At 33.7% G+C, this 12,005-nt stretch overlaps 1 protein-coding gene across 1 annotated transcript in view; it reads left to right on the top strand.

Moving 5' to 3' along the window:
- npr2 (natriuretic peptide receptor 2) overlaps positions 1 to 12,005 on the top strand; it is a 138,517-nt gene extending 126,512 nt beyond the window's left edge. The window contains exons 19-22 of the mRNA XM_059358133.1: positions 1,574 to 1,748; positions 3,099 to 3,197; positions 9,881 to 9,972; positions 11,499 to 12,005. Of these exons, the coding sequence (XP_059214116.1) occupies positions 1,574 to 1,748; positions 3,099 to 3,197; positions 9,881 to 9,972; positions 11,499 to 11,561 (429 nt within the window). The 3' untranslated portion in view covers positions 11,562 to 12,005. The remainder of the gene's footprint in view (positions 1 to 1,573; positions 1,749 to 3,098; positions 3,198 to 9,880; positions 9,973 to 11,498) is intronic.

Here is a 12,005-nt window from a genome sequence, read left to right on the forward strand (position 1 = left end):
CTGGTCTGATATCTACTGCTTTGGTCTGATATCAGCTCCTCTGGTCTGATATCAGCTGGTCTGGTTTGATATCAGCTGGTCTGGTCTGATATCTACTGCTCTGGTCTGATATCTACTGCTCTGGTCTGATATCTACTGCTCTGGTCTGATATCAGCTCCTCTGGTCTGATATCAGCAGCTCTGGTCTGATATCTACTGCTCTGGTCTGATATCTGCTGCTCTGGTCTGATATCTACTGCTCTGGTCTGATATCTACTGCTCTGGTCTGATATCTGCTGCTCTGGTCTGATATCAGCTGCTCTGGTCTGATATCAGCTGGTCTGGTTTGATATCAGCTGGTCTTGTCTGATATCAGCTTGTCTGGTCTGATATCAGCTGGTCTGGTCTGATATCAGCTGGTCTGGTCTGATATCAGCTGCTCTGGTTTGATATCAGCTGGTCTTGTCTGATATCAGCTGGTCTGGTCTGATATCAGCTGGTCTGGTCTGATATCAGCTGGTCTGGTCTGATATCTACTTCTCTGGTCTGATATCTACTGCTCTGGTCTGATATCAGCTGCTCTGGTCTGATATCTGCTGCTCTGGTCTGATATCTACTGCTCTGGTCTGATATCTACTGCTCTGGTCTGATATCAGCTGGTCTGGTCTGATATCTACTGCTCTGGTCTGATATCAGCTGCTCTGGTCTGATATCAGCTGCTCTGGTCTGATATCTGCTCCTCTGGTCTGATATCTGCTGCTCTGGTCTGATATCTACTGCTCTGGTCTGATATCTACTGCTCTGGTCTGATATCTACTGCTCTGGTCTGATATCAGCTGCTCTGGTCTGATATCTGCTGCTCTGGTCTGATATCTACTGCTCTGGTCTGATATCTACTGCTCTGGTGTGATATCTGCTGCTCTGCTCTGATATCTGCTGCTCTGGTCTGATATCTGCTGCTCTGCTCTGATATCTGCTGCTCTGGTCTGATATCTGCTGCTCTGGTCTGATATCTGCTGCTCTGCTCTGATATCTACTGCTCTGGTCTGATATCTGCTGCTCTGGTCTGATATCTGCTGCTCTGCTCTGATATCTACTGCTCTGGTCTGATATCTACTGCTCTGGTCTGATATCTGCTGCTCTGGTCTGATATCAGCTGCTCTGGTCTGATATCTGCTGCTCTGGTCTGATATCTACTGCTCTGGTCTGATATCAGCTGCTCTGGTCTGATATCTGCTGCTCTGCTCTGATATCTACTGCTCTGGTCTGATATCTACTGCTCTGGTCTGATATCTGCTGCTCTGGTCTGATATCTGCTGCTCTGCTCTGATATCTGCTGCTCTGGTCTGATATCTACTGCTCTGGTCTGATATCTACTGCTCTGGTCTGATATCTGCTGCTCTGGTCTGATATCTGCTGCTCTGGTCTGATATCTGCTGCTCTGCTCTGATATCTACTGCTCTGGTCTGATATCTACTGGTCTGCTCTGCTATCTACTGCTCTGGTCTGATATCAGCTGCTCTGGTCTGATATCTTCTGCTCTGCTCTGATATCTACTGCTCTGGTCTGATATCTACTGCTCTGGTCTGTCCAGGTGGAGACCATCGGGGACGCCTACATGGTGGTGTCGGGGCTGCCGGTGAGGAACGGGAAGCTTCACGCCAGAGAGATCGCCGGCATGTCTCTGGCTCTGCTGGAGCAGGTCAAGACCTTCAAGATCCGCCACCGACCCAACGACCAGCTGAGGCTCCGGGTCGGCATCCACACGGGTACGACCGGACACTTCACTTAAAATATGAAAGATAATTAATAGTGTAGAGGTCAGGAGAGGCTGGACACCCAGAGGGGCTGGTTTATTAAAGCCTCCACCTAAACGTTCATCATCATAACACTTCTTAAAGTAAAACTTTACTTTTTATGTAACTTCTGTGGCTCACGTCGTCCTCCTAACTACTACACTGTCAGCATTTAGAAAACAAGGACAGAAAACAGACCAACAAGACAGAAAAAGACACAAAATGATTAAAAAAACGTACAAATTTACCAAAACAGACATAAAAAGGCACAAAAAAAGACAAAATGATTAAAAAAAGAGACAAAATTAAAAAAAAAAGACACAAACTGTCCAAAAAAAGACACCATATGTTTCAAAAAAGATACAAAATTACCAGAACAGACACAAAAACACACAAAATGATAAAAAAAAAAAAAACAGACACAAAATTATTTAAGAAAAGACACAACCCAGGTGGGCTTATTTAAAGCCTCGACCTAAAATTTCAGAATTTCATAGTTATAAGAAATTAATAACAAACTAATAATTGAAAAAATCATATGTAAAACATCAGCAAGAAGTTATAATGACAATAAGATGGAAATAATGTTTTGAGTGATTTTTTTGTGGCGCAAAATGTCAAATCTGTTTTATTTGGAAAAGTCTGTAAAATAGTGTTTCAATATGGCCGCCTGGAGGTCATGTGACAGATTAAAGCGTTGCTATTGGTTCCCTGTACTCCTCCCTCTTTTTAAAGTATCCCATCACGCAAAAACATGACATGTAGAAATCTGACAGGCCAGAAATGGGGCAACAGCGACCCATAGAGGGTTAATGAGAAGAACATCTGGTCTGTTCTGCTCTCAGAAACTGAAAGTCTGATTAATTTCTGTTTAGTTTGAGCCTGTTTTACTGTCAGACAGGCTGCCAGCTGACTGAATATTATTCATATTATTCATATTATTATTATGATGTTTGAGGCGTTTGTGATGTGTAACTTCCTGGTCTGTTTGCCAGCTGGACAGAAACTCTCAGGATGTTTTATCTCTAGTGTCTGATGTCACTAACCAGAGTCAGCTGACAGCGTTTAGACTGGAGGCTCTCTTCATCCTCTTCATCTTCTTCATCTTCTTCATCACACTCTAGACATGCAGCAGGATGGAGCTGCTACTAGTGTTGTTACTCTCATTTAAAACATTCTGAGCTCTGTTTCTGTCCACTCACACCTCGACTCCTCTCTCTCTGTCTGTTCATAGAAACATTTACTCTGTCAGATTATTATTATATGTCAGACATGATGTGTGTTTCCTCTGTTTCTATATTTCCTGTCCTCGCTGTGTTCCAGGTCCGGTGTGTGCTGGTGTGGTGGGTCTGAAGATGCCCAGGTATTGTCTGTTTGGAGACACGGTCAACACGGCGTCTCGCATGGAGTCCAACGGAGAAGGTGAGGGACGCTGGAACTATCTCTGTCTCACAAGGATCTGAGCTGGAGGGAACAAATTATCTGACTAAACGTGTCCTGACCAAAAAAAGACACAAAATGACTAAAAAAAGACACAAATTGACCAAAAAAATGACAAAAAAAGACACAAATTGACAAAAAAAAGACACAAATTGACCAAAAAAAGACACAAATTCACCCAAAAAAGACAAATTGACAAAAAAAAAAGACCAAAAAAAAAGACACAAATTGACCACAAATAGACACAAAATGACCAAAAACAAATGTAAAAGGTTCTTTGACAACAACGGAGCTTCATATCAGACAATAATTGATCATTTTGTTACTGCTTTTAGACTTTTCATGGGACTTAAAAGAATAGATTTTTATTACTACTGGGGACTATTTTCAGCAGCAGATTAATATACATTTTATGTTCTGGTTAGTATTTATAGTAACAGGATGCTGACAACAAAAAAAGACACAAAATGACCAAAAAAAGACACAAAATGACCATAAAAAGACACATATTGACCTGTATATTACCTGTGTCACCTGTATATTAAAATTCAAGTTAAGTTAAATTACAAACAAGTAACTATGAAATAAAAAAATAATAATAATTACCTTAATATTAAAGCAAAATTATAAAACAAAAGTGTATAAATGAATTTTGCTTCCATATTCTTTGTCATAATCAGTCTGCTGTAGTTTATATATATTTATCTTTAATTCTGCTACTGTCCCTTTCCAGTTTCTCTTCCTGAAGTTTTCCTCTTTCCAACTGATGGTTTATGGATATATTATATATATATTATAATCCCTCCATGACCAATCAGCAGTTTAAAGCTATTTATAACATTTCCTGTTTCAGAGCTTTGACCAAACGATAATAAGTTGTAGTGCAGGGAGACGTTTCTCACTGAGTCATGAGATTAAACTAAAGAGGATCTTCTTCCTGCTGGAGATTAATATAATATTCATCTTTAAAGGTGACTCAGTGATTTCCTCAACACATCTGGCACTTTAGTTATGAACAAACATCACGTATACAGGAGGAAAGAGAACATTTTACTGCTGGGGACTATTTCCAGCTGCGGATTAATACACATTTTATGTTCCGGTTAGTATTTATAGTTATGTCCAAAAAACAAATGTAAAAGGTTCTTTGAAAACAACGGAGCTTCATATCAGACAATAACTGATCATTTTGTTACTAGTTTTGGACTTTTCATGGGACCTAAAAGAATAGATATTTTTAAGTATGAGGTACTTTATCTATAGTTATTAGTATTTCCTACAGCTCCAGTTGTAGTTTGGAGTACTACACTGTAAAAAACATTCTGTTGCTTTAACAGAAAAAAACTGTCAGCTGTGGTTACCAGAATAAATAATACAATACAAATGTAAACAACTTTACAGAACAATTTGTACATTTTACTTGTATTGTTATTGTATGTTATACAATAACATTTATTGTCCACTGAATTATTATTGAATTATGAATTATTTATTGAATAAATAATAACTGGATATTAATTTACAGGTATTCAATGCACAATAAGCAAAATCTGCATGTAAATGTTGCATAAATAATTGGTATAAAAGCAGCATCATCCTGTTAAATCAGCAGTAAGGGACGCTATAATATACAACTTTAAAATGTTTTTCTTTTTAAAAATGACTACAGTTTTAGGATGTAAATGTACAAGTTGTTCTGTAAAGATGTTGACATATGAATTGTATTTTTTACAGAAATATTCTGGTAACCAGCTGACAGTTTATTTCTGTAAAAATCTACAGACATTTTTTACAATGTGTTTATAGAGAATCACCCGTCAGTATAAATTCTGATTTCTAAGCTGAATATTAGCCGTATTGAGCTGCTGAGTCGTATAAACTGACGTTTCTCTTCCTAACTGTCTGTGACAGGAAGTCGTGAGATGAAACTGTGGTTGCCAGAGAATCATTAGACGTATTGATTAACTACTGAGACTTCCTGTATTGTTCCTCCTCTGGTAAATAATTGATAGCACTTACAGCTAAAGGCCCTTAGCCAGCGTTATTACAGCTAAAGGCCCTTAGAGCCACAAAACCTGCAGCTCTCACAGCTCTGTGAGCTTTAATAATGAGAGCTTTAATACTGTGAGCTTTAATAATGAGAGCTTTAATAATGAGAGCTTTAAAATGAGAGCTTTAATAATGAGAGCTTTAAAATGAGAGCTTTAATAATGAGAGCTTTAATAATATGAGCTTTAATAATGTGAGCTTTAATACTGTGAGCTTTAATAATGAGAGCTTTAATAATGAGAGCTTTAATAATGAGAGCTTTAATGATGTGAGCTTTAATAATGAGAGCTTTAATACTGTGAGCTTTAATAATGAGAGCTTTAATAATGAGAGCTTTAATAATGAGAGCTTTAATAATGTGAGCTTTAATAATGAGAGCTTTAATACTGTGAGCTTTAATAATGAGAGCTTTATTACTGTGAGCTTTAATAATGAGAGCTTTAATAATGAGAGCTTTAATACTGTGAGCTTTAATAATGAGAGCTTTAATAATGAGAGCTTTAATAATGAGAGCTTTAATAATGTGAGCTTTAATAATGAGAGCTTTAATAATGAGAGCTTTAATAATGAGAGCTTTAATAATATGAACTTTAATAATGAGAGCTTTAATAATGAGAGCTTTAATAATGTGAGCTTTAATAATGAGAGCTTTAATGATGTGAGCTTTAATAATGTGAGCTTTAATAATGAGAGCTTTAATAATGAGAGCTTTAATAATGAGAGCTTTAAAATGAGAGCTTTAATAAGGTGAGCTTTAATAAGGTGAGCTTTAATAATGAGAGCTTTAATAATGAGAGCTTTAATAATGAGAGCTTTAACAATGTGAGCTTTAATAATGAGAGCTTTAATAATGTGAGCTTTAATAATGTGAGCTTTAATAATGAGAGCTTTAATAATGTGAGCTTTAATAACGTGAGCTTTAATAACGTGAGCTTTAATAACAGAAGCTTTAATAATGAGAGCTTTAATAATGAGAGCTTTAATAATGTGAGCTTTAATAATGTGAGCTTTAATAATGAGAGCTTTAATAATGCGAGCTTTAATAATGCGAGCTTTAATAATGCGAGCTTTAATAATGAGAGCTTTAATAATGTGAGCTTTAATAATGCGAGCTTTAATAATGAGAGCTTTAATAATGTGAGCTTTAATAATGTGAGCTTTAATAATGAGAGCTTTAATAATGTGAACTTTAATAATGTGAACTTTAATAATGAGAGCTTTAATAATGTGAGCTTTAATAATGTGAGCTTTAATAATGAGAGCTTTAATAATGTGAGCTTTAATAATGAGAGCTTTAATAATGAGAGCTTTAATAATGTGAGCTTTAATAATGTGAGCTTTAATAATGTGAGCTTTAATAATGAGAGCTTTAAAAATGAGAGCTTTGATAATGTGAGCTTTAATAGCGAGAGCTTTAATAATGTGAGCTTTAATAATGTGAGCTTTAAAATGAGAGCTTTGATAATGTGAGCTTTAATAATGAGAGCTTTAATAATGAGAGCTTTAATAATGTCAGCTTTAATAATGAGAGCTTTAATAATGTGAGCTTTAATAATGAGAGCTTTAAAAATGAGAGCTTTGATAATGTGAGCTTTAATAGCGAGAGCTTTAATAATGTGAGCTTTAATAATGTGAGCTTTAATAATGAGAGCTTTAATAATGAGAGCTTTAATAATGTGAGCTTTAATAATGAGAGCTTTAATAATGTGAGCTTTAATAATGTGAACTTTAATAATGAGAGCTTTAATAATGTGAGCTTTAATAATGAGAGCTTTAATAATGTGAGCTTTAATAATGAGAGCTTTAATAATGAGAGCTTTAATAATGAGAGCTTTAATAATGTGAGCTTTAATAATGTGAGCTTTAATAATGAGAGCTTTAATAATGTGAGCTTTAATAATGTGAGCTTTAATAATGAGAGCTTTAATAATGAGAGCTTTAATAATGTGAGCTTTAATAATGAGAGCTTTAATAATGAGAGCTTTAATAATGTGAGCTTTAATAATGAGAGCTTTAATACTGTGAGCTTTAATAATGAGAGCTTTAATAATGAGAGCTTTAATAATATGAGCTTTAATAATGAGAGCTTTAATGATGTGAGCTTTAAAAATGTGAGCTTTAAAAATGTGAGCTTTAATAATGTGAGCTTTGATAATGTGAGCTTTAATAATGAGAGCTTTAATAATGAGAGCTTTAATAATGTGAGCTTTAATAATGTGAGCTTTGATAATGTGAGCTTTAATAATGAGAGCTTTAATAATGAGAGCTTTAATAATGTGAGCTTTAATAATGAGAGCTTTAATAATGTGAGCTTTAATAATGAGAGCTTTAATAATGAGAGCTTTAATAATGTGAGCTTTAATAATGAGAGCTTTAATAATATGAGCTTTAATAATGTGAGCTTTAATAATGAGAGCTTTAATAATGAGAGCTTTAATAATGAGAGCTTTAATAATGTGAGCTTTAATAATGAGAGCTTTAATAATGTGAGCTTTAATAATGAGAGCTTTAATAATGAGAGCTTTAATAATGTGAGCTTTAATAATGTGAGCTTTAATAATGAGACCTTTGATAATGTGAGCTTTGATAATGAGAGCTTTAATAATGAGAGCTTTAATAATGTGAGGTTTAATAATGAGAGGTTTAATAATGAGAGCTTTAATAATGTGAGCTTTAATAATGAGAGCTTTAATAATGAGAGCTTTAATAATGTGAGCTTTAATAATGTGAGCTTTAATAATGAGAGCTTTAATAATGAGAGCTTTAATAATGTGAGCTTTAATAATGAGAGCTTTAATAATGTGAGCTTTAATAATGTGAACTTTAATAATGAGAGCTTTAATAATGTGAGCTTTAATAATGAGAGCTTTAATAATGTGAGCTTTAATAATGAGAGCTTTAATAATGAGAGCTTTAATAATGAGAGCTTTAATAATGTGAGCTTTAATAATGTGAGCTTTAATAATGAGAGCTTTAATAATGTGAGCTTTAATAATGTGAGCTTTAATAATGAGAGCTTTAATAATGAGAGCTTTAATAATGTGAGCTTTAATAATGAGAGCTTTAATAATGAGAGCTTTAATAATGTGAGCTTTAATAATGAGAGCTTTAATACTGTGAGCTTTAATAATGAGAGCTTTAATAATGAGAGCTTTAATAATATGAGCTTTAATAATGAGAGCTTTAATGATGTGAGCTTTAAAAATGTGAGCTTTAAAAATGTGAGCTTTAATAATGTGAGCTTTGATAATGTGAGCTTTAATAATGAGAGCTTTAATAATGAGAGCTTTAATAATGTGAGCTTTAATAATGTGAGCTTTGATAATGTGAGCTTTAATAATGAGAGCTTTAATAATGAGAGCTTTAATAATGTGAGCTTTAATAATGAGAGCTTTAATAATGTGAGCTTTAATAATGAGAGCTTTAATAATGAGAGCTTTAATAATGTGAGCTTTAATAATGAGAGCTTTAATAATATGAGCTTTAATAATGTGAGCTTTAATAATGAGAGCTTTAATAATGAGAGCTTTAATAATGAGAGCTTTAATAATGTGAGCTTTAATAATGAGAGCTTTAATAATGTGAGCTTTAATAATGAGAGCTTTAATAATGAGAGCTTTAATAATGTGAGCTTTAATAATGTGAGCTTTAATAATGAGACCTTTGATAATGTGAGCTTTGATAATGAGAGCTTTAATAATGAGAGCTTTAATAATGTGAGGTTTAATAATGAGAGGTTTAATAATGAGAGCTTTAATAATGTGAGCTTTAATAATGAGAGCTTTAATAATGAGAGCTTTAATAATGTGAGCTTTAATAATGAGAGCTTTAATAATGAGAGCTTTAATAATGAGAGCTTTAATAATGTGAGCTTTAATAATGAGAGCTTTAATAATGAGAGCTTTAATAATGAGAGCTTTAATAAGACAAAACTGGAGACGTTTCATCTCCGTTAGCATCCAGCTGCTGGTTTCATCACTTCCTGTTGGTTCTATAGATCCATTACACACACAAGGAAACATTTCATGTCTTCATTTCTGTAATTTATTCTCATTATAATGATTATTATGGTTTACATTTAATAAAGACCTTAAATTCACTGTCTCAAAAAATGTTAATATTACAAAAGACCCATTTTAAAGTGTGTTTTATCTGTAAATGTTTCCTCTGAACAGTTTGTCGTCTCTATGACTCAATACTTGGTTGACTTGAACTGAAATGGACTTTTCATCATATTCTGATTTATTGAGATGATCCTGTATGTTTATAAATTATATATTATAGATGTTTATATATTTACTGAGATGATCCTGTAGATTCTGTTGGAGTCAATCTGACTCTGAACAAAAGAGGAGACTCTGTTCATTTATTAACATCACTCCAGAACAGAGAAAAAGACACGAACTGACCAAAAAAATAAATAAAATGACCAAAAAAGACACAAATCAACCACAACAGGACACTAAATGAGCAGCGCTCCTGGTTCCATCAGCTGCTGTTGGTCCCTCAGGTAGAAGCAGTGATGCAGATGTTGTTGTTGTTGTTGTTGTTGTTGTTGTTGTTGTTGTTGTTGTTGTGATAATAAAGTGTGTTGTTGTGTCTTCCTGTGTCCTCAGCCCTGAAGATCCATCTCTCCTCGGCCACCAAAGAAGTTCTGGACGAGTTCGGCTACTTTGATCTCCAGTTACGAGGCGACGTAGAGATGAAGGTGAGAAGGAAAAGAAATAAAATCTTCTGATTAAACTGTAGCTAGTGATGTCCCAATGAAGCTTCATGAACCATGTTATTTATTCTCTGAGTCCACTAGATGGACCTCTTTAAAGAAAAAGGCTCAAGCTATGGTAACTATGGTAACAGAGTGATTTCAGCTCTTAGTTGAACAGAGAGCTCCATCTAGTGACTCAGAGGATAATAACATGGTTCATGAAGCTTCATTAGGACTTCACTAGCTGAACGCTGCCTCTCCATGTTGAGTTCTGACTCTGAACCGGATCAGACCAGTTCTTGGTGGTCTGAGAGGTCTGGGGGGTTTATATACAAGCATCACTGTCATTGTTGCACTTTTAAAAGAATACTTTTTTATTACAGTATATTTTTGTTACAAACACGATGCCAGAGTATTTTACAGAGGAGTAATGTATTTCTGTTTTAAACTGTAAAAAAAATTAGTAATTTTGTGTCTTTTGTAAAATTCATTTTACGTCCTTTTTTAAGTAATTTTGTGTCTTTTTTATTCATTTTACGTCGTTTTTTTTAGTAATTGTGTGTCTTTTTTAAATTAATTTTACGTCCTTTTTTGTAATTTTGTGTCTTTTTTAAATTCATTTATGTCCTTTTTTAAGTAATTTTGTGTCTTTTTTATTCATTTTACGTCCTTTTTTTAGTAATTTTGTGTCTTTTTTAGTAATTTTACGTCCTTTTTTTTAGTAATTTTGTGTCTTTTTAAAATTAATTTTATGTCCTTTTTTTTTAGTAATTTTGTGTCTTTTTTAAATTCATTTATGTCCTTTTTTAAGTAATTTTGTGTCTTTTTTATTCATTTTACGTCCTTTTTTTTAGTAACTTTGTCTTTTTTATTCATTTTACGTCCTTTTTTTCACAAATTTTGTGTCATTTTTATTCATTTTATGTCTTTTTTTTTTAGTAATTTTGTGTCTTTTGTAAAATTAATTTTACGTCCTTTTTTGTAATTTTGTGTTGTTTTTTATTCATTTTACATCCTTTTTTTGTAATTTTGTGTCTTTTTTATTCATTTTATGTCCTTTTTTTTTGTATTTTTGTGTCTTTTTTAAATTAATTTTACGAGGTAAATGAATAAAAAAGACACAAAATTACAAAAAAAAATTAGTAAAATGAATTCAAAAAGGACGTAAAATGAATTTTAAAAAGACACAAAATTACAAAAAAAAGGACGTAAAATGAATAAAAAAAAGACAAAATTACTAAAAAAAAGGACATAAAATGAATAAAAAAAGACACAAAATTTAAAAAAAAGGACATAATGTTTCCCTAATATAAAGTGTCACCGTTCTATAATATTTCTGCTCCTTTAACAGAGTCAGAGTTGCATAAATAGTGTCAGTGGAAGCTGAGACTGTTGTGACTCTGTTGATGAAGCATAAAAGATGCTGATGATGATGATGATGAAGTGTAATGTGAGCCCTGAGGTCACCTTAGACCAGGACCCAGCAGGATCTCCTGCTGCTGATCAGCTTATTGATCTGTGTGTTTCAGGGCAAAGGGAAGATGAGGACCTACTGGCTCCTCGGGGAGAAGACGGACGTCTACGTGATCTGAGCTGCTGAGATCAGACGCCAGCAGGACTTCACTTTATTTGTTCTAGAATAAGTCCTTATAAAACACAGAGACATGAACGGAGGAGTTCCAGGTATATTTATTACCTGTAAACTGTAACTGCAAAACAAACAAATAGAGGAAGAAAAAGACAAAAAAAAAGGTCCAAGTTGTTTTTGTATGAAGAAGCTTTCTGTCTGAGAGTTTTCACTGATGATAAATTCTTATTTTTTGTGCTTTCTATATTAAGATTTGTATAATGTGTTTGGAAGTCAATGATGTATTAATATTTCCTTGAAGTTTGGAGGCACAGCGCTACGATGATGTCACTGCAGGGTTCATAACCGCGTTACAGTACCAGATCAGATGTATATATGTATATCCAAGATACTGTAAGATATTTTGTTCAATAAACCGAGTAAAACACTCTTTTTTCCATTTATGGAG

The sequence above is a fragment of the Centropristis striata genome, chromosome 19 (genome assembly GCF_030273125.1).
Source record: "Centropristis striata isolate RG_2023a ecotype Rhode Island chromosome 19, C.striata_1.0, whole genome shotgun sequence".
Classification (NCBI taxonomy): Eukaryota; Metazoa; Chordata; class Actinopteri; order Perciformes; family Serranidae; genus Centropristis; species Centropristis striata.